We start from the raw sequence: 22,483 nt of genomic DNA, 5'->3' as shown, positions 1-22,483 counted from the left end.
AAACGATACCATAAACATCAAAAGAATAAATGAAAGGTATCATTTCAGATGGAGGTCAGGGCCACGATGATGATAAAGTAGAGTATGACATCTATTGTGAATGAGACAGTTACTCCAGGTGGGACAGCTGGAGAAATCTCAGGGAGAAAAAGGAACAAACTGAGAGGAGGTAGCAGGGCAACAAGGTCAAAGTCAGTGTCCCTAAAGTGGAAATGAATGTGGTGTCCACTGGGGGCAGAAGGTAAGCTGGAGTCATCAATAGTGAGCAGAGGAAACTCATCTGGGGTGAGATGCACTAAGGTTTATAATTAATATCTAATTTGAAGTACAATAGGGAGTTATGGGGTATCTTAAACAAGGGAGGAACAAAATAAATTTATGTTTGGGAATAATGGAGCACAAACACTGGGGTTTCAAGGTAGAACAATGCCTTCTTATGCTAAGATTGTAGCACTGAAAGCTGTGAGAAAATTCAAGGTCTAAAGAAAGTCCATGTGCATGGGACATGGTAGTGGAATGCATCTGTATGACGGTGAGGAACGGGCTCCAGGACTGGTGATTAATGACTGGTGACGTCATTCACTGAGATGACAAGTGCAGGGGGAAGTCAGATGGCATAATCAAGAGTTTGCTGATGGATGTCTTTGAATCGATATGCCTCTTGAAACCTAAGTGCAGCAGGGAAGTAGACAGCTATGCAAGTCTAGAACTCAGAGGTCCAGGCTGGAGGTGTAGCTGAGAGAGTTCTCTGGATTTAGATGAACTGGATGAATTCAAGAAGAGAGCCATCCAAAGAGGGAAGACTGGGGCATCCTGGGCCTTCCAGCATTTAGGAATGTTAACCAAAGGCATTCTTGGACTCTAGTCTCCAATGGCTGATGAAAATTGATACTTCTATCATTTTTATAAAAATAATAATTTAGATTTTTTTCCCTCAGTATTGCATTTATTTTTAGTCCTTATGGCAAATAGCTTAGTCTCTCATTGAATTTATTACACACCAGAATTGGTTGGTTGTTTGGTTGGTTTTTAAGGAAATAAGAATCATTTATAAATCTTTGCTTGTGATTTTCTAATTATCCCTGTGGGGAAAAGTTTTATTTTATCGGGTGTATTGGTGGTGTTGTGACTGTTTATATCTTACCCATCTTTGTTTGTTCTATGACTTTAGTGTAACTGTCTCCCTTATTACCTGACTGTGGGACCACAGAAATGATTTCAGTCTACTCTAATAGGTTGTGATATGTTAGTGAAAATGCTTTCTTCAAGCTAGGGTTGGAACTTTTTAGTTCCTCCAAGTTCAGGAAGCTGTTTCTAAAACTCTGAGAGCCTCTAGACAAACTCAATTTTGTTAGCCATCTGGTGTCACCTGTCACAGATTCAAAGCCAAGCTTTCATGGCCTTATAGCAATATAAGTTATCTTAAGAAAGCCCCAAGTCTTTGGTTAGTACATGAGGCCTGTACCACTTTTACTCATGTTCAGAAAGACCCCATTGTTAATCTTATGATCCAATAATGGCCATTGCCCAAAGTTAGTCCTCTTATCTATCCCCTGCACAAGTCTACTGACTCTACGTTAAATATACATTCAACACTTGGAGTTCAACCTGTTTTTTAAACACAGTTTACCTTTTCCTAGTCCAACTACAAGCTCTAATCTAACATTGGAGAGCAAAGCAGCAACAAGTTTTTTGGAGTTGCTTTGATCCAACTTGTATTTTCATTTCCAGGACAAGTTTACAAAAGTGGAATATAAGCAGCAGAGCGCCTGCTTAGCAATCACGAGGCTCTGAGTTCAAACCTCAGTACCTCCCCCAAAAAAGTGGTTTTCTATGCCTTATGAGTCTCTTATTGATATTGGTAGTGTATCTCTTCCATTCCTCTTTCTGGAACTTTCAGTGCTCACATACTGATTTCTTCTGTCTTCCCAATGTGTCATGAATTCACATACTTCACCTATGGTGTCATCTTTTTCTTTCTTTTTTTTTTTTTGGTGGTACTGGAGTTTGAACTCAGGGCCTTGTGCTTGCTAGACAGGTGCTCTACCACTTGAACCAGTCTGCAGCCCTTTTTGATGTGGTTATTTGTGAGATAGGATCTTGCTTTTTTGCCCAGGCTGGCCTGACCTTATCATCCTATTTTATGCTTCCTCCTGTAGCTGGGATTTGGGGTGTGTACTAACACACCCAGCTTTTTTCTGGTGAGATGGTGCCTCATGAACTTCTTGCCCAGGCTGGCCTCAAATCACCATCATCTTGATCTTAGTCACCCACCTGGCTTGGATTACAGGCGTGAGCCACTGGTGCCCGGTTGGTGCCATTTCTTAACAAACCTGTTCAGTGATAAGGATTGGCAATCAGTTTTGCAGTTACATTTATGTTTTATGTCATCTCCTAATATTTTTCTGGTAGCAGGGTTCATGTCTGTGTGATTGCAAGTTGCTAACACCAAGTCTAAAAAATGCTACTGCAGGCCATTTTTTAAAAGCAAATTCACAGGGTTTGGGATGTAGGTTAATGATAAAGAACTTGCCTAACATGGCCCAGGGTTCTGATCCCTGCATTGGAAAAAAATCTAAAATAAAATTTGTAAATGTCAGAATGTAAGTTTTTAAAAATCTGAGGACAATCCTGATTCTTCCAACATCCAGGATTTATAGATTAGACAAACATTCTAAATATAAAATGGGTTTTACATCTTGGTTTATGTTTATGATCAGCTCATTTTCTGCATATGCATGATTATTTGTTACCTAAATGATAAAAGAAGAAGTATGTTATGGATTATCATCATTGCAGCATTCTTCTTGAAAGATGTTTTTAGCCACTAATGGACTTTCTTTTGCCATAGGATGTACCAATGGGTCAACATAATTTCCAAAATCGCACCTTAAGGTATGGTATATCTTTTTGACTATTAAATTTCTGAAGGCTTACTGCTTGTTATTTATTTCTGAGAGTAATTATCATCAATTAGTCATCTCAAAGGCTTTTCTAAAAGAGCAGCTACTTGTGAAAAGCCCTATTAAAATGCTCCCAGCTTCTAAAAATAAGATTATTAACATTTTGTTATTAGAATTAGGATGGAGAAAAGGGAAGCACCACCTGGTAGTCACTTTGGGATGGTAAACTGTTCTCTTGAAATGATTCCTGTTAATATTAATATGTTGTAAAAATTAAATTGTTTTGTGAATAAATGAGCAAAGACATTGAATTGTTTTAAAATGAGTATGTTTCTTGAAATTATTTTTTGTTGAATCTAAAATATAAAAGCAAGGTAAGTCCAGCCTTCCAATCCTATAGTAAAGTCAAGAGCTATTGACCTTGCTTAAAAAAAAGAAATTGCTTCCCAAGAAGGTCCACATGTGCCTTTGTCACCATCCATAGTAAAATCTCATGCTACCCTTTTTCCTCCTACCCCTGTCTTTTGGGTTCAGTTTCACCTTAATATTGGTTTGGCTAACTCTCAATATTAGGAAGTTAGGATAATTAATGTATGATCCTGTCACAAAAGCTAAGGCAGCATTTCTTTCCCTACAGAGAGGTCAGTTTATAGGAGGTCTCAATAGATTCACGAAAAAGAAGGAAAAATACAGGATCCAACATATTTTCTTGTAGAAAATGCATTGTATATGAGTAAACACTAAATGCTGCACATTTCCCCAGAATCCTTCTGTGTGACTTTATTTGCTATAATAAGCTCTAATTTTTATTTTGTGAAAAATAACATTTTAGTATTGAAATGTAACACTTGTAGTCCTCATGGTATAAGGATAATAAGATTCTTGAGGTTTTGAAACTTAATTTTTTCCAGTGGCTTATATCATGCTAAAGAGAATTTAAGCTAATATTAGGAATATTATGGACCCCCATAAGATACTTTAGAAGGCATGACCCTTAAAGCTAATAAGACTCTAGCATGCAAAGGAACAACTGTTCCCAGGAATTTCATGGACTCCCTTTCACTTTATGTTCATTAACTCTTCTATTATCTGTGTCCCTTTCACTGCAATTCTACTTCCAGAGGCTAGTTATTGAAATACAGTGGGAAATACCTCATGGAACCCAACATTATGTCAGGCAGTGTCTTCTGCGATGAGCACAGCCAGGACTCTAGCGATAGTAAGCTATCATTTTTGTCTGTATTAAGCCACAGAAAATCAAGTTTTATGCCTCCAGTGCTACCATGAGGTAGATGTCATCATTTTGGAGTGGAAGAAACTAAAGCACAGTGGTGCAGCAGAATGTCCAGAGTCACATGGGTGTTAGAACTAAAAGCCAAGATTTGTGCCAGGCTCTGTGATTCCAAAGCCAGCATCACTGACCACTGTTCTGAACTTCTGGCTTAGTAATGCCTCTTCTGTGGTTACTACACCATCTACATCTGTGGTTGTTGGCCTTGGGTGGCCTCCGGGCATTGTGGAGAAAGTGGTGGTTTTGAGCCAGACTCACTGGCCTTACTCTCACTTCCTGGATTGTAACACAAACCTTTATAAAGACCTCGGAGGCTCAGGCTTGATCCAACAGCTGGCATCACAAGACCTTTACCATGACTCCTTAGGTAAACTTGTCCAGGCATGTGAGGGTGGGAACAAACATAGAAAGGAGCTTGAGAAAGAGATTGGTGACATGATGGAAAGAGAGATTGGGTCACCGAGCAATGGACAGTCTGATCATGGGCCAGAAGCCAGTGCAAGGACTGGCAATTAGTAGTGTTTTAAGGCCAAAGAACAAAGTCCCAGAAGTCAATCAAGAACTCCCAGCGAGTAGGTGATCAGCCTTAAGAGCGCTTAATCATCTCCATGGCAGGGGCCAGGCATGAACAATGTCTATATGTCAGATGTCCAGCTACTTAGTGAATTCAAATAATGTATCACGGCATGAGTTTGATGGAGACTTCATACTTTATACTTATGATGTTTAGCTCTCTGCAGGAATTATCTGAATTAATCCTAAACAGATTAACAAAGGCCTGAACATTACAGAGAAGATACACATTTTCATGTGTACCTCAAGTACCTACACTGGTCCATCTTAGATTTTGTGAAAAAGAAAGACACCAAGTTAAAATTAAGAAACACAAGTCTAGCTGTGGAAATGGAAAATTAAAATAGTGTCTAAGGTTGTGCATCCATCATTTAGAGCTCTGCACCTATGAGAGTGTGTGAACCAACCATGGTAAATGATTGCTAACATTCTTTACTTTTTCAAAAAAGGATGAAGGGGGTGTAGCTCTGAGGGAGAGCATGTGATTGGCATGAGCAAGGTCCTGCTTTGATCCCCAGCACCAAAAACAAGAAAAGAAGCATAAAAAATAATTCTCCTTCTTCAAACAGGTTGCAATTGGATGCACTAAAATCACTTAATTCCATTGGCTTAGTATCTATAGGTGGATATCACTTAATACTTTTTGGGTTTTTGAACCAAGACTGCCCTGGTAGAAAAGTTCAGGTGCAGAGGTGCAAATCTGCAACACAGGGTGCTGGAATTGGTAACCCACCCATCTCATCAATATGATAATCCTGTGAGATTTAATTATAGATAAGTAATAGTGTGATATTATATATTTAATGCTATACTTATCTATATCTAGAGGCAATTCTTATCTCAGAAAAATGTTTTTATTCCAGCTTAGAAGGTCTATTTATTTAGTAACTAAACAACCAGAGCACGTGGAATCTTTGCCTGTTTCAAGACAGACATACAGCATTATTCAAACCAGCTGGTGAAGGCCAACCAATGCTTTTAATCTGTAGTAGATATTTAACTTTTAAAAATAGGTGCCAATGCTGTTTTCTCCTTTGATCCTTCTATGGGAATTATCAAAGTATCTTTGGGGATCTCTGATTATCACTTGGCGTAATTCATTTAGAAATTGTATTATGAATATATTATGAATATAAATTATTTGCTCTTGAGTCCAAATGGTTTACAAATATAAGTAGACTTTGAAAACTGAGGAACACTTAAATACCTACAATTCAGGTTTGACATGCCTAAAATAAGGATATAGTTTTGCAAATTCTAAAAAATTGACCAAGGAGACATGAAAACTGAATGACTATTTTGTCAACCAGACAAATTTTTTGCAGAGAAACTCTAAAGCCGTGTGTTCTATCTAAAGTAAAGTTTATGAAGGCAACAAGTCAAGGTAAGGCTTCTCTTAAGAGAGAAAGTTCTTTTATCTTAGTCACCAAGTGTGTGCCTATCAGACTTGATTTTTAAAGCCTCATGAATTTCAGTCTCAGTGAATGAGAAGCTAACGTTTTTACCGTACCAAACACCCTGCTCAGCTCATTCTGTTTAGAGCAGGAATGTTGATAGGCAAAGCCTAGTGATGGATTTCTTTCTGTTTTTCTTTTTACTTTATTAACAACACTAAACAGAGGCTTTGTCACCACAGAGCACTAGGCCTAATATTTACCTTAGTACTAATATCTTACCTATACTGTTTCCTTTTCCATACAGAACCAAGTCACAAAAGAAAAGATTTGAAGAGGAACTGAATGAAAGGATGGTTCAGGCAATTGATGGAATCAATGCACAAAAGTGAGTACTTTTATCTTATGTGATCTTATTTCAGTCTATTATTTAAAAATAGTGCCTTATTTTCCAGAAGTGTTTCATAGCAGATTCTGTACTTCTTATTATGACAGAGCCAATTTTTCTGAGATAACTCATTTATTTTACCTCAATTGTCCTTCATAATAGCTTTTGTTAATAGCATTTTTTAATTTATGAAATTAATTTATGTGACATTAGCCATTCAAGATGCATTGATTCTCCTGCAAAATCAGAAAGCATTGTGATAAGCACTGTTCTAAACTCTGGAGAGGAAGACTGATTCTTTGTGGGCAAAATATCATTCAACCTATGAAGCTAAGAATTACTGTTGCAACTCTAAGTGACCAAAAAGATGTAGAGAAAAAGACAATTTAAAGAAGGTGGTGGCTTCCATGTTCTGGACAAAATGAATGCACCCACTGGCCTTTGCACTCTCTTTAGTACCTGTGTCTTATGGGAACTCACCTGTGTCATGGTGGAAGTCATGGAGAACAGAAGGCAGATGACTCATTATGGTGCCTGTTCACATTAAAAACTCAACTGATGCTTGTGGAAATAAATTACAGGGGCTTCAGTAGAACTACATGTCAATTTTTTTGAAAAGTAGAAATGATTTTCACCTGCAACTCTTTGTGTCTAACATAAAGTTATAGGGCCTCAGTTAATACATGCCTTTGCAAAATGTGTACCTGTTCTAGATTGTTCCATACAGGTATTAGAATATTTATAGGGCTTATGAGAATCATATAAATGTCTGTGTGGTATGTGTATGCATGTATGCAAATTTCTATATATCCATGTAATAAAACATCTTGATCAGACAAAAGCTTAATTCAGATATGCTGAATATTGAATTCTCATGTCTCCAGCTCATCATGTACTCCAAACAGACAAAACCATCCACCCATCCTAGATTGCTCAGACAAATGCTGTGCTTTGTCTGGCACTAGGATCTGTATGAAAACTGCTTTACCTCTGTCCCATTTGAACATATCACAAACCAAGAAACAAGTGATTACCTATAATGTACTAGCAGGTAGAAGTCAGGAAAGCATCTGGTGCCATTTACTACAGGTGGAAGGATACAGTCATCCAACCAGAGGAAGAAGCAGCTGTACTCTGTGACCCAGCAGTCAACACATAACATTAGAAGAAAGAGGAATCTTGGTCCTTGACAAGTTTAGCTAGTAATAATAATAACTGAGGCTGTAAATTCAGCCTCAGCATGGACTAGAGTTGGGACTGGGGTTTGAACTCAGGGCTTCATGCTTGCAAAGCAGGTGCTCTATCACTTGAGCCACATCTTCAGTCCATTGTACTCTAGCTATTTTGGAGATAGGGTCTGAAGAGCTATTTGCCCAGGCTGGCCTTGAACCCTAATATTCCCAATCTCAGTCTCCCAAGTAGCTAGGTTTACAGGTATGAGGCACAAGCACCTGACAAGAACATGCATTCTTATATTTCAAAATGATCCTCAGTTAGGATGTGAATGTACTTCTGCATTTCCCCTGCAGTAAGGACATTATTTATAATTTCCTTTATTTGGCTTTGGCCTAGCAAAAAAAGGAACCACAAGAACTTCGACTTAATAGAAACTAATAAGGAGTTACTTATAGTGTAGTCCAACAGTGGGATTTAATTTTTTCATACCAGAGACTACCTTGGGTGAGGAAAAAATGTGAGGAGACCAAGAATAGAACACATGCATATTTCCTCTCCTATCTTCTCCCCTCTTGTCCTCTCGTGGTTCCCTGTGGTTCCATTTTCCAAAAATAGTATTTGACCTTATCATCCCACACAAATCTTTCCTATTCAGATTACCAAATCATATTATTAAATCTCTGAATTTCTTACAAGTTAGTAGGAGTAATTCAGTCCACTTCAGAGAACTCACAGACATAATTAAGTATGTGGGAAGAACATATTCTCCTTAATTCTAAGGACACAGTAAGAATTGGGTCTATCACTTACTGCTTCAAGGAAAAAGCCACAGATCAAACTGGACTTGCTGTATGAAAGCAGAGACTAAAGCATGGATTAGTTAGAATTTGGCCATTTCCCCAAGGGCTTCTGGTTTGTGATGTATAATGTTAGGTTCTGGAGACACTCACAGGCAAGTCATGGTCCTAAGACCTCCCTTGTCACCTGCAGGACATAGGTGACTGGAACCCACATTGGGAGGTCTGGGCTCTCATAACAAATGAGGAGCTGGTTTTATTTCCACTTTATAAGCTTCATTTTTGTTTTATTTCTAAGCTTATATTATCCAGGAACATTTTTAAATTAGGTTTTTCTTTCTCAATAAAGAAAAGAACTGTTTTAGTAAGTCACTTGCCTAAATTATTCATATTCTGATAAATACATAGTTCTAACGGTAAATATGGCTAACATTTATCTTAAATTTTATTTTCTGGACCTTTTACTATTAATCCACCTTTGATTACTCCAAGTAGTCTCATGAAAGAGAAGAATCACATAGTTCTTCAGCTAGCACAGTGATAAGAAACACCAAAATGTTTATTTCCCTACAACATCATCGAGCTTGTAACCTTCATTCAAGCAGTGTCTTTATGAATGTCAGTTTTAATGGCAGTCATTCTATGCAGGTTACTGACCTCCCTGGCTCAGTCAAAAGTGTATATCAATAGTTTAGTCTTCTGGCTCATTCAAGCTGATTATGGTGTGTGGCTGGCGGCAGAGGTAAGGATGGCAGAGGGTTCAAGGAGGCCTGAAGTGCCCCCCTCTGCCTGGCTGGCCTCTTAGGCCACTGTGTGGTTACATGAAAGGCTACATCTAGAGACCTGACCTGGAATCCACAGGGCTGACCTTGCTGACTGACTTCAGGTAGATCTGGTTCACTTGCTCCTTCTTCCTGAGTCCTCAAAGGCTTACATCGTCTATCTCCCTAATACATCTCGGGGGCAAATCCATTTGAAAAGTCTTGTATTAAGAGATTCATATCAATCGATAATTGTTGTAAAACGCATAAATGTTTTTTGGAAATTTACATAAAGCATAATTTTCTCCCTAATGTCCTAATATACATGCATATATATGTGTTCATGTATGTGTATGTGTATATATATATGTAGTCTTGATAGATATAGATATCAAACACCCATATCTAGATGTAGATGTAAATGTAGATATATACAGTTATATATACAGCAACATATAGACATATATGCGTATATATTTGAGATTATATTATGTTAAATTATAAATGTTTTTATTTGAGCAAAGTTAGGAAAATAGAAGTATAAACTCAGTGACTACTGACCCCATCAACTTCATAATATTTTGTCATTGATATTTTCAGCTGCATTTCTTTAGGCACAAATTTGAATTTTGTCCTATCTTCCTGTACTCATGAATATAAGAATGTTTATCTTCTTATCTCACATAAGTTTACTTACATTTATTCTGGTGCCAGATGTATGACTTGTCAGGCATTCAGTGCAAGGCATCCCTGGTCATGTGCCTGGCCTTGCAGCTTTTCTTGTGCACAGCACTCTAGTGAAGGGCTTTCTCCTTAAACTCTCACTCCATTTGCAATTGCTTTCTTAAAATGGACTTGTAAAAGTAGACCAATTGGAAGTATGAATACTGACGTGTAACTTTTGTTTTCTGTATTGGAGAGATGAAGAGGCACTTAGGCATGTGACTTTTATGCTTTCATCAACATTATGAACCAATGGCTCATTATATTAGTATTTTAGCAATTGTGTTGAAAAGTACATTCAAACATAATTTTACTTTCTTGACATAAAAAGTGACAGTGAAAGGATTTCCAGCATGTGTGGGAAAACCACAATCTTTTCACCCACATCTTGAAGGCTTCCTGGAGGTTGGGATGCTATGTGTGCAATGCACTGCTTCCAAAACTAAGAAAAATGGTATTTATCCAGGAACCAAATCCTTTAGGAGATGTACCAACCATGTGACTTCAGTAAAAAACTCAGGGAATCAATTTATTGACATATTGGAATACTTTTTCATGACTTCTCTCCTCTGATATTTAATCTGGATGATTTGAATTTCAATTTGATTTGACAGTTTTCAATGTGGAGTTTCTCAAGAATGGCAGCATGAGACTTATTTACGTTACATTTGTAGATCCTGTTAACAACCTCTGGATTCCACTCCCAACAAGTTGCCATCATACATTTTAAAACAATATTCTTCTTGGAATGATTTACAACCAACAGAGAAGAATGCAAAGTCATTTTATGAAAAGTAGTTCCAGATGTGTGGTTCGAGCTTGGTTTGACGATTTTTTTTCCTTCCTATTTCCAGGCAATGGCTCAAGTCTGAAGACATTCAGCGAATCTCACTGCTTTTCTATAACAAAATTCTAGAAAAAGAAGTAAGTCAATTTTTATCTTAAGATTGGTTGGTTTTGAATTCCTTCATGAAATTGGGCTCATGATTTTACACACAGCATTTAAACTGCCTCTAACTGTATCAGAACTCTTTCTACCTTCTTTGTGGTTGGGTCTTCCGTGTTTAAGCATATTTCCTGTTACCAAACCCTGGCTTCAATCCTCACCATTCTCCAAACTCCTAGTGTAAATGATTTCTGCAGCACATTCAAGATTTGGGGGCAGGGGAGGGAAAAGGACAGGAGTTAAAGTGTGGCTTCCTCAATGTGAAATTTTCTCTGTAAAGACTGTTACAGAAAGCAAAACCCTTCCTGGTAGATTTGTAATGTCTTTACACAAATTGCTTCAATATTTTGACAAAAATATGAGTTTTACACTCAACACCTGTTCAGAGATATTAGAAAACACAGTTTTAAGTTTTGCTGCGTTGAGATGCTTTCCCATTGAGGCTCTCAAAGAGCTATTTCAGGCACAAATAAGAAACAGACGTTTAGTTTCTGCAGATTTGCTAAAGTAAACTAAGTAATTACAGGGAGGACAGTCATTCTTTTAGGTTAATGTTACCTCTTTCACCTTCTGTTTTCTATTGATCTAGAGAAGGAAATATATTCAGAGGCAGTTTCAATCACCCAACCACATAACCCCAGCTTAGTTTGAAGAAAAGGTCTGTGTTATGGCAGCATTTGCATCTCTGGAATTAAAATTCAGCTCAGTGTTTTATGCACATTGAATGAAAATATCAAACATCACAGATTCTTCTAGAATCTCTCATGGTTGGATTTTACAGGTACACCAAACTTCTCCTTTGTGTTGGTGGTCAAGAAGATCAATAGTCTACATCTACATAAAGGACTTTGTCTATAGATGATTTGCCAAATTAATGCTTACAAATGAATTATTACCCTTGAGTGACTACAACAGATCATAATGGTTATTTATCATTTCCTTGCTTAATACCAAAATGAAATTCCAAGCCACATCTCTGCACAAAACCCTGATGAAGTTAAAAGATAAGATGTAATTGAATGCATAGGATATAATAACATTTTAGCAATTATGCTAATACAGTTTCCTCATCAGCGTATAAATTATCCTGGCTATTAAGTCACAGGAAAATGTCTAGAACCAGGGAAGTGTCTAATAAGAAGGTAATCATCATTAAAAATTCCCCATGTGTACATATCTGCAAATGCCAACTTTAAGGCAAATTTTGAGAGCATGAATATTTGTGCTCACTTTTCATCCACCTGTCTCCAGTCTATACTTCACACAGCAGGACAGATAAGGGCAGCAAGTCATACAAGAAGAGTTATCAGAGGACAATTGGAGATCTGTCCTTGAGCACTAAAACCCAAGAGGCTCAAGCCCAAGATCTGAATTAATTTCTTCGTAATTTAGGAAATAGTCTATGCAAATGAAGCTAATGCAAACTGACAGTATTTTCAGGTTTGGATGGCATTGTCACAGAATTTTATTTCCTTTAGTTTTATTATTTCTTTTTTTGGAGAGGCAGTGTGGCTTCATGTTCAGGAGTTTGGCTCAGTGTTCCTGTTGAGCGAGGGTCCTGCTTGCCTCTCGTGCTGTGTCTCCCTGAGAGCGTTAATCGGTCCTCTGCTCTGCAGTTCTCTCATACAAAAGTGGGGACAGCACTAGCTCCCGCTTTGCTGCAGGGTTCTTGTGAGGGTTACATCAATTAATACATAAAGCACTTGAAATTTCTGGCACACTGTAAGGGGTATGTGCATCAGAAGTCATCTCCATCCTCCTCGTCATCATCAGTTCAGCGTGTCTGACTCTGGCTTCCTGAATAAACCAAGACAGGTAGGCAGCCAGCGCATGTCGGCTTATGACCCTGGACCACAGGCAGAACCCAGTCAACCTCTGCTGATTGTGCTTGAGCAGAGGAAGGAGGGGAAAGTCCTTACTCAGCTTCAGAACAAAGCTCTCAGACCTTTTTTGTCTTATAGCTTCATTCATCACTCTAAGGCCCACTAAGATAAATAATAAAATGAAATGCTAAAATGAATATATTGCAGATATCTTGCATTTTCTCAATGCTATTCAAGACTGTGATTTTATTATGTGAAGAGTCATCCTTTTCCCCTAGATAATTGTAGGAATCAGACCCACAGGGGAAGTTGGGGACAGGTATTGCTCACACACTCATCTTTCTGGTCAGGTGCCTCTCTCCATACTAGAGTGAATGCAGTAGGATCTAAATGGGTTTCTGAACAGTTGGCCTCATAAATTATGGTTTTTGGAAGTTGCTCGCAGTTCATTTGGAGGGAGGAAGCTCTGACTGCCTGAGATGTACAGCTTTATCTTGTTTATGCTGCAATCTACAATTCATGACTGTAAATCCCCAGGTACAACTAGGCTGCTGGGTAATTGTATGCAGTTCTTCTCTTAGAACCATCATTCATGGTGTCCTTTTTCCTCCTTCAGTACCGAGCCACTGCACTGCCAGCATTCAAGTATTACGTGACCTGTGCTTGTCTCATTTTCTTCTGCATCTTTATCGTGCAGGTTCTCGTATTGCCAAAGTAAGTACATAAGGTTTCCCCTTGGGGTTTTTACCTGGTGTACCTTTCCACTGGAGGCTGGTCATATTAAAGGGCATGAAAGGATGCTAATTTCCAAACAGAGGGGTCATTTATCATGTCACCATGCAAGAGGGGTAACTCGATATCTTGGAGGGTAAGTGCTACCCACGTGTCTTGCTTAGTCATAATAATACTGCATTTTCCAAGTGGACATATTGATCCACCTGATGGGGAGTCATATATAAATTTGATCTTCTTACAATTGACTTTGGTATTTCTCTGATGTCCTGTTTTGGAAATGTAGCCTAATAAACTTTATCCATGAAGAGAACCATCACCAGGTGTTATTTCTAATAAACAAATGTCATCATTGACATTTGTAAAGGCAAAACCTATGCTGGGCACACTTTGCCCGCCTATCCACTTGTTTTTCACATTCTGTGGGCTATCCTTTACTCTTTTTGTCTTAAATCCACCCTCTCTAGCCATCTTTGGTTGCTACAGGCCAGGGACTGCTGGCTTCTCTCAGGAAAGCTAGGTACAGAGGAGAAGAGAGAATCTGACCACACCAGGTCTCATGCTTTGGGTGGATTTCTTCTGGTTCTACCTATCAGTAAAAAAGACGTTCACTTTATTATCCTAAATGATCTTTTCTCTTGCACTTCTTAATGAGAGCAATACAAGCTTCTTTAAAGAAGCTGATTTTCACTTTATAACTTAAAGAAAATTAAAAAAAACCTTGTCCTTCTTACAACAATTGGATATGGAGAAAAAAAAATCTAGAATTGAGTTTCTCTCTTACTATCAGTATCTATTTTGTGAAGGTCAAAAAAGAATTTCAATCTACTGGAATTCAGTTGAGTACCAGAATTTAACTTTGGAGGTGCAGCTATCATCTGTGTACAGCTTAATCATCTTAGATTGGGTTGCATTTGTCTCAGGAAAATGCTCAGAAACAAGGAAGAAGAGCTGTGTCTTTTCCTCTCTGTACTCCAAAGGATTTTATTCTGGACCCTGAGCAAATACTGTGGCAATTATAGAAGTAAAAACAAAGCAAAGTATTACTCACATATGTACAGTTCTGTAGCTATCTATCCCATTTTTGCAAAGGTTCCCACTAGATTTCCTCCTTCCGCCATGAATTAGCATCGGGGTACATGAGCCAAAGGAAGCCTTCTTCTCAACTTAGAAAAGCTTCACTAAAATGCTTTTTTCATTCTAAACAAATTTTAACAAATCAAATTCCTTCTCAGTGCCAGGCCTTTACCACCTGGTACAGGAGAGAAATATCTGACCTCAAATACTTTGGCTTACAGGGCAGAGGATGTTGACAGAGGTATGTAGGTGAACTAATGATGGCCCAGGGAAATGAAGCCTTATTGTTATTCTTAAGTAGCTAAATTAATCATTTTCCTGCATCTTCCTTTGGATGAGTATCTCTATAGTCCATATATTATAAGCAATGCAGGGTCTGTCACTCACTGGAAGGAATTTGGGGAGGAAGAAGTGACCAGTGCATTTTCAAAGATGCCTCCAAAGAAGACAAAAGACTCAGGAACAAAGAAAAATATTTCATGGGACTTCACTTTTAAGAAACATTGCGTCATTCCCTTCCTATCTTGGCACAGATTGCGTTTCCATTTCTGTTTTACTGCATCTTTATGAGACCCATCCATTCTCTCCAGCTTTGTCACCCATTACTTTGTTTTTCTCTTGTGCACAAACTACTCTTTGGGCACAGGCTCTGGGAAATCACCCAGGTTGCATTTCCTTCTGGTGCTGTTGGATGGTACACCCAGAGGAGAGCCAATGGGCAACTCCAGTGGAGGGTCCAGATTCCGTGCCTCTCCCAAATCTCTTGTTGCACCGACCTTGTTTCTTCAACTTTCTTTCATGGTATTCTTTTGTCTTTTTCATAACAATTTTCGCTGTAAAATATTTCAAAGAAAAAGTGCACACTACAAACATTGAAATGTTAACTCTGTGTTCTATTTACTTTAGATGTGTTTCTCACTCTTGGGACTGCTTGTATTTAGGTATGTTTCCTTGAAAAAGCATCAGTTTTTATTTTCTTTTCTATTCATTTTGATATCTTTCTCCATAATATGATCTTCTTACACTTGTGTTTTCACTTTATTTACCGATGAGTGCGGAGTCACATCTACCATCTTATCTTGTGTTTTGTTTGCTTTTCATGGGTCTTCTCCTCTCCTTTCTACTTCTAAAGGATTAATCAAGTTATTTTATTCTTTTATAGTTAGAAATTGTGTATGTGTGTGGCCACATATTCAGTCTTTGTTGTTGCTATGAAAGGGGAGCTTTCTTAGTCAAAGATGATCTTTTCCCCTTTTCTTTCCTGAGACCATCCAGTGACCAGAACATCTAAAGCTAAGTCCTATCATCAGAAAAGACCAGTGGATATTTAAGTGCCTTTTCCTATGTTCAACTTTATTTTTTTTTACTGAGTTATCTTTCATTTTAAAAGGAGTAATTTTATAATTTCATGCTAACTTTGCTGTGTCCCATGCAATAGATGGGAGCAGAGATGAGAGTTTTCCTGAGGAATCAGAGAGGGCAATGAGGAAGCAAGGGTATCTCACTAAGCAGAATCCCAGAGAAAAACACCATTATCCACCACCGCAATGGCTTATAATATGTATGATATTTAGTATTTGGGGAGAGATGTGTATCTGCTAGGCTTTTCCAACAAATGTGTGTCTCATCCCTGTCACCATCTCCTTTCTGCCATAATAGCAAAATCACAAACAAGAGAAAGAATCTTGTATCAAATCAGGATTTTCCATAGTCATAACAATACACTTGATTGAAACACCAAAGTCAAGCATCCTCACTAAAAGTTGTAATTTTTCTCGCCTAATGGCAGAGAAAAGTCGAACTTGCTTTTCAGTAAGTATGTAAATCAATTATGCTTGTGTGTTTAAAAGAAACAGCTTTGCGACCAGAATGTTAATTAAAATTGATTAAGTTGCACAAACATCTTGGTATGCTTAATGGGCCTGAACATGCTTTTGATAGAACAAGAGAGATAAGTGGTTATAATTAAGAGCTTTTTACCAACTGTTACTTTGCCTCATGGCATTGCTTATTCTCTGGTGCCTTCTACAACAAAGTACCATAGACTGTGTGACTTATAAACAACAGAAATTTGCTTCTGACAGTTCTAGAAGCCCTAGGTTAGGGTGTCAGCATGGTTGGGTTCTGTTAAGGACCTTTTTGATGGCTATGGGCTACCATCTTCTCCTTGTATCCTCAAATGGCAGAGGAGATGGCCAGCTCTCTGCCTGATGCTTATGAGGACACTAATCCCATTCATGAAGGCTCCACCTTGGTATGTAATTATGTTCCAATGAGCTTAACTCCAAATGCTATCACATTGTGAATTAGATTTCAACATAGAAATTTGAAGGCATGCAACCATTTTACTCGGGCCATAACAACTTGGGAAGAGAGGTATGTTCATTTGAACAAGAATGCCAGCGGGGCATGGGATCTAAAACTGACCTACCTCTGATTGACCATATCAGGGAGAACCATGCAGAGTCCGAATCTCAAAACTTAACTCACTTTTCTGTATTCAAGATAGTATCATCTACTTCTTCCTTTTCAATCTGATGTCTTTTATCATATTTTCTTAATAGATCTCCCTGACTTGAACCTCCAGCACAGTACTGAATAGAAGTAGATGTAGCCTACATCCCTCGTTATTCATGATTTTAGCAGGAAAGTGCTCAGCCTTTTACTATTAAGTAACCATGGTAGCTGTGAGTTTTCCATAGAGACCTTTTATCAGAACAAAGAAATTCCATTTTTATAGTTTCGTTGAGTATTTTGATCATGAAATCATGTTAGATTTTGGCAAGTGCTTTCTTTGCAGCTATTGCTATAACCAGTTTTCTTATTATTCTGTTAATATGGTGTATTATATTGATTGATTTTCAAACATTAAATCAATCAAGCATTTCTTGCATAAGTCTTGCATGCTCATGTTAAATGAATCTTGTTATGTAGGACTGAATTCGGTTTGCTAATATTTTGTTAAGGATTTTGTAGCTATATTCATAAGAGAGTTTGGACTGTAATTGGTTTTTTTGTCAGTTTTGTCTGGTTTTTCTATTGGGGTAATACTTGCCTTCCAGAACGAGTCAAGAACTATGTCCTCCATTTCTATTTTCCTGAAGAATTTGTGAAAAAAATCAGTTTTAATTCTTCCTTAAATGTTTGGGAGAATTTACCAGCAAAACTAGCTGAACAAAGGCTTTTTTGCACAGTTTTAAAATTTTTTTTAATTACTAAGTCAGTATCTTTACTTTTTATAGGTGGATCTTTCTTCTTAGGTCAGTTTCGTGTGCCCTACCACAATCTTAAGATTGATCATCCCTGCTCAAGTACACATATGTCACATATCCCACCAAAGCAAAAGCATATAGTTAATCATATTAGTAACACTGCTTTCCATTCTCAGACATACCCTTTGATAGATTTTTATATTTGAGTCAAAAGCAAAGTAGTATTCTTGAGATACATCCAGACAAAAGAAAGCGTCAGATCTTCTGGAATGCTCTTCCTTATGTCCAGCAGGAGTCAAGTTTTAATACTGATAGTGTATTCTCAGGCTTCAGTATGTATATTTGACCTAATTACAGAATGTCCAGGATCTCTTCCAACTCTCTTTATAGTGGAATAATTAGTCTTTAATAAAAATATTGAAATGCATTACAGAAAACAAAAGCTTATAAAACATTATTTTTTGATGATATTGGGGTTTGAACTCATGGTTTCATACTTACTAGGCAGGCACTTTGCCACTTAAGCCAATCCTCAACCCTTTTTTGCTTTAATTATTTTAGTAGGGTCTCTTGTTTTGCCCAGGGCCAGCATCAGACCACAATTATTCTATCTGCAGCCTTTCATGAAGCTGGCATCATGGGTACATGCCACCATGCCTAGCTTATAGATTGAGATGGGGTCTTGGTACTTCTTTGCCTGGGTTAGCCTAAAACCACAATCCTCCCGATTATCACCTTCCAAGCCACTGGGATTACAAGTGGAAGCTACCACTTAAAAAACTCATTATAAATGCATGAATTCATTATTGGAATTCTAATTCATGAATTAAATCATATGACTTGAAAGTAGTGACTCATAATAATTAACATTAAATCTATTAATATGTTTGTAATTAAAAACCAAAGTAATTCCATAGTCATTTGTCCATCCACAAGAAAAATTAAGCATGGCATGACCCAAGAAATATGGAATATATAAATATTTGCTCAATACTTCTAATAGCAAGTGATTTTTTTTTTTTTGCTTGTTTTCCAAGAGAAAAAAAAATCTGGGGAAGTAGCTATAATTCTTTCTTAGGCTTCTATCTAAACACTAATGATAACATTGTGTCTGAATAAATATTATCTGTTTAGTGGATTAGTATCCAATAGCAGAAAAATTAATTCACTCAGGTAGTTAAGAGAGGGCATTTAGTAAATGGAAATATTTACGGAAAGAGGAGGAAATGAAAAACCAAGCACAAGATAGTAAGACAGTCAAGGATTGGATTTTAAGGCATAGAAATCAGGTGGTGGTAGCAGAAACTGAGACGACTGGGCCTTTCTTCAGATGCTGGAACCATGGCAAAGCTTCCTGTCCAGAGCTGAGACCATGGCAGGTGGGTCGCCGAGTAAGGATCTGGGACTTTGTAAGGGGAGGAAGTCGTAGCCCATCTGGAAAGGGTTGCTAGGTGGAGAGTGAGAGGAGAAATACAAACTTCTTTCTTTCTGCCTGATAGTCTCCCACCAGTACTTTCCATTGGCTTGTGGAGCTGGATGGAAATGGGTTTGAAATAGGAAATTTCCAACACACTTACTGACAATGTTTTCCAATTTTTTCCAAATCAACCTCCAAAAGCAAGATGCTCTATGAACAGCAAGTAGAAAAAAAATATGAAGAAAGCTGCATTTACTACAAATTACAGTCAAATTATTAGAAAACAAGGGGGAAGGGACTTAATGCAATCAAAGGAAAAAAATATTACATACAAAGCATTGAAGCTAGAAAAGGTGGCTGACTTCTCATCTCAAATTGTGCAGGACAAGAAGACAATTGAACAACTTTAGATCACTGATGTAATCAATCCTGAATTTAAAATTAACTAAAATGTTCCATTCTAAAGTTGAGATGAAATAGAGACATTCTGTAAGTTAAAAGAAAAAGCTAAGACAATTCACCAACAGAAAACCTATAGTACATGAAATGCTAATAGTTCTTCAAATTGAATTAAAATGATATTAGAAGGAAACTTGAATCTATAAGAGGAAATAAAGATCTTTGACATTCTTCATATGTGAGAATGAAGGCTCATAAAAGACTAATTAAAAAAGCTATAAAATGCTTACCTATTACTAATTATTTAAAAGTTAACCAGTGGAATGCTGGGAATTCTAATGGAGAGAACAGGATTACATTATGGTGAGGGTCTTACAAATCTTTTGAAGTGTCACATATTAATGCTAAGTGTCTCTAAAAAATCAGTATATATATATATGTGTATGTTCTTGTGCAATCACTGTAAAAAGCATATAGCTAAAAATCAAATCGAGGAAATTTAAAAAATACTATAAAGGTATTCAATTAATGAAAATCACAACAAAAAGGGGCACAGAGAAACAAGAAGAAATGGGACAAATAGAAAATAGTAAGTAGAAAATAGAAAATAGTAGATGTAAATGAAATAGACCTAAGCCATGGAAACAAAAATGGTGGGTAAGTAAACAATAGATGGGAAGAAGGTAGGATTAAATTTAAGCATATTAGATGGGAAAGAGCTAAACACTGCAAGTAAAATCATGACAGAGTCACAGGCTATGTACAGGAGATGTGCTTTTAATGCAAAAGGCACGTATAAGGAAAAGAAGGAGATAGAAAATTTATATGATGTAAACAATAAACACAAACATCTACTGTGCATATATTAATGTCATACAAAGTAAACATGAAGACAAAGAAGTAGTAATAAAGGTAAGGAAGCATGCCAAATAATGACCAAAGGGTTAATTCATCAAAAAACATAATACAGAAAAGAAAAAAATGAAAAAAATCAAAGATAATATTGGACAAGTTGATAATCCCAATTATGTATTTATATATCCCTTTTCTATCTCTCATATATGCATAAGGACACAAAAAATGCAAGATTACCAACTTTCTAATTACCATTTCATAGAACACTAAAGCCGACTGTACACATACATGTTATTTTAAATAGCTGTGGAATAGTGACTAAGACATTAGCTATACTAGGTCTATAAAGCTTTTTAACACACTGGAGAACATTGAAATAAATTAGAAAAAAATAAAATCATATGCTCTGATATTTCACCACACCAAAATCAAATAAGGAATTACATGCTTTTGAATACTTCAGGACTTAAATGAGAAATTTTTAAATGTTTGAATAGCAAAAGAAAATATATTTAAATGTGTGGGATGTAACTAATGCAGTAATTGAGAGGAGGAATTTGTTGCTTTTAAATGCTTATTTTAGAATAGAGAAAAAGGTTAAAATCATTGTCTATGTTTTCAACTTAGACAAGAGCCCTCCTGTCTCTTAGGTATGGACCGTGCACCCTCCCTCCTCCAACCCCTGTTGATGACCTGAGGCAGGAGGCTGTAGGCTGGGCCTCTCTGAGCTTCTGACTAGGGAATCAGAACTAAAGTGATGTCTGAGAGGAGAATTTCGAGATAGTAGAAGAGCAGAGACACAAAGTGCTTCCCTCTGGTAGACTTTGGTTGTAAGCAACCCAAAGCAGGAATCCACTGCTCTTTTATCTCAGAGCAGCTTAACCATGAGGCAAGTTAACAATCTAGGTATGTTTGGTGTATGTACATCCTCCTATCACAGTCTTATCCTTTCTCATAAAATGTGGAAAAATGTGATTATCATGTAAGATATTTGAGACCACTATGAAGCATGTCCAGGATATAACTCAGTGCCCAGGGCATCACAGAGTCAAGCTCATGGGACAAACTCAAGTTTTCATAGCTCCTGCTTGATGTGTGGCCCTGTGACCATCCCTCGATACAACGCTGGTGTCTGGAATAGTGAGTCTAGTGGAGTCTTCCCATCACGATAAACTTAGGGGTTTACTCTGTGCACCATTTGCTTGCTTTGTTGCTCTTCCTTCACAGCTGTGTGCTGACAGGTCGATTGTGGTTTGCTTTTCTGGCTCTCCCATTCCATACCTTGTCCTCTAGAGGGCACTCCTCTTCTCAGTGATGTCTCTATCTCTAGCCACCCTCATTGGCACAGGTTTCCATTCTAGTCTTAGATACCTCCTTGGATGTTCCATTTGAATTTTGTCTGTGATTATTCATGATGTTTGAGGCCTTTTCATACTCCAGAACACTTCTACCCTTGGACTCAATGAAGTTTAAAACTTTTGAATTAATTATTTAAAAGACTGCTTAGAAATACATACAATTCTTATAAATGAACCTATAAACTATGAGAGGGGAGCAGAGTTTAAATTGTGAGCATGCTTTTCTCATGACCACAGGATGCTTTCACGTTCCTGCCTTGGTCAACCACGTTAATGTCTCACCCTCTGAAATGCTGGGAGAGTGCCAGTAAAGTAAACATTTAGTGTCATCTGTGTTGAACAAAGTTGAATATGATGGAGTGGGTTTGGAGAAGGTAAGGACTCAGTGTTTTCCCGTCAACTGGAGTGACAGTGGGAATGAGGTCTTCAAGACCATGATGATGAATCTGCCCTGGTGGCAGTAGCTGCTAGGAACTCAGTGGCAAGAAAGAGGCCAAAGAGATGTAGGATTTGCCCTCAGGTGCCCAGGACACAGGTGAGCCATTTAGAAAGATTTCTGTCTTTCACAAAGAACTGATGTTAACTGGACAGTTTTATTAAGTGGTATCACAAGAATCAACCATGACCATAGATTTAACCATTTATTTTAACCCCATTA

At 37.5% G+C, this 22,483-nt stretch overlaps 1 protein-coding gene across 5 annotated transcripts in view; it reads left to right on the top strand.

Moving 5' to 3' along the window:
- The window catches only part of Adcy2 (adenylate cyclase 2), a 370,478-nt gene that overhangs the window by 284,109 nt on the left and 63,886 nt on the right, over positions 1 to 22,483 (top strand). For all 5 annotated transcript variants that reach the window (XR_012449249.1, XM_074077754.1, XM_074077756.1 and 2 more), the window contains 4 exons: positions 2,852 to 2,895; positions 6,469 to 6,549; positions 10,861 to 10,930; positions 13,392 to 13,489. Coding sequence is in view for 4 of the 5 variants with exons in the window: in XM_074077754.1 (XP_073933855.1) it covers positions 2,852 to 2,895; positions 6,469 to 6,549; positions 10,861 to 10,930; positions 13,392 to 13,489 (293 nt within the window). In the remaining variant the exon portion in view is untranslated. The remainder of the gene's footprint in view (positions 1 to 2,851; positions 2,896 to 6,468; positions 6,550 to 10,860; positions 10,931 to 13,391; positions 13,490 to 22,483) is intronic.

The sequence above is a fragment of the Castor canadensis genome, chromosome 6 (assembly GCF_047511655.1).
Source record: "Castor canadensis chromosome 6, mCasCan1.hap1v2, whole genome shotgun sequence".
NCBI lineage: Eukaryota > Metazoa > Chordata > Mammalia > Rodentia > Castoridae > Castor > Castor canadensis.
Note: the sequence above shows the minus strand (reverse complement) of the source record. Positions and strands in the feature narration are given on the sequence as shown.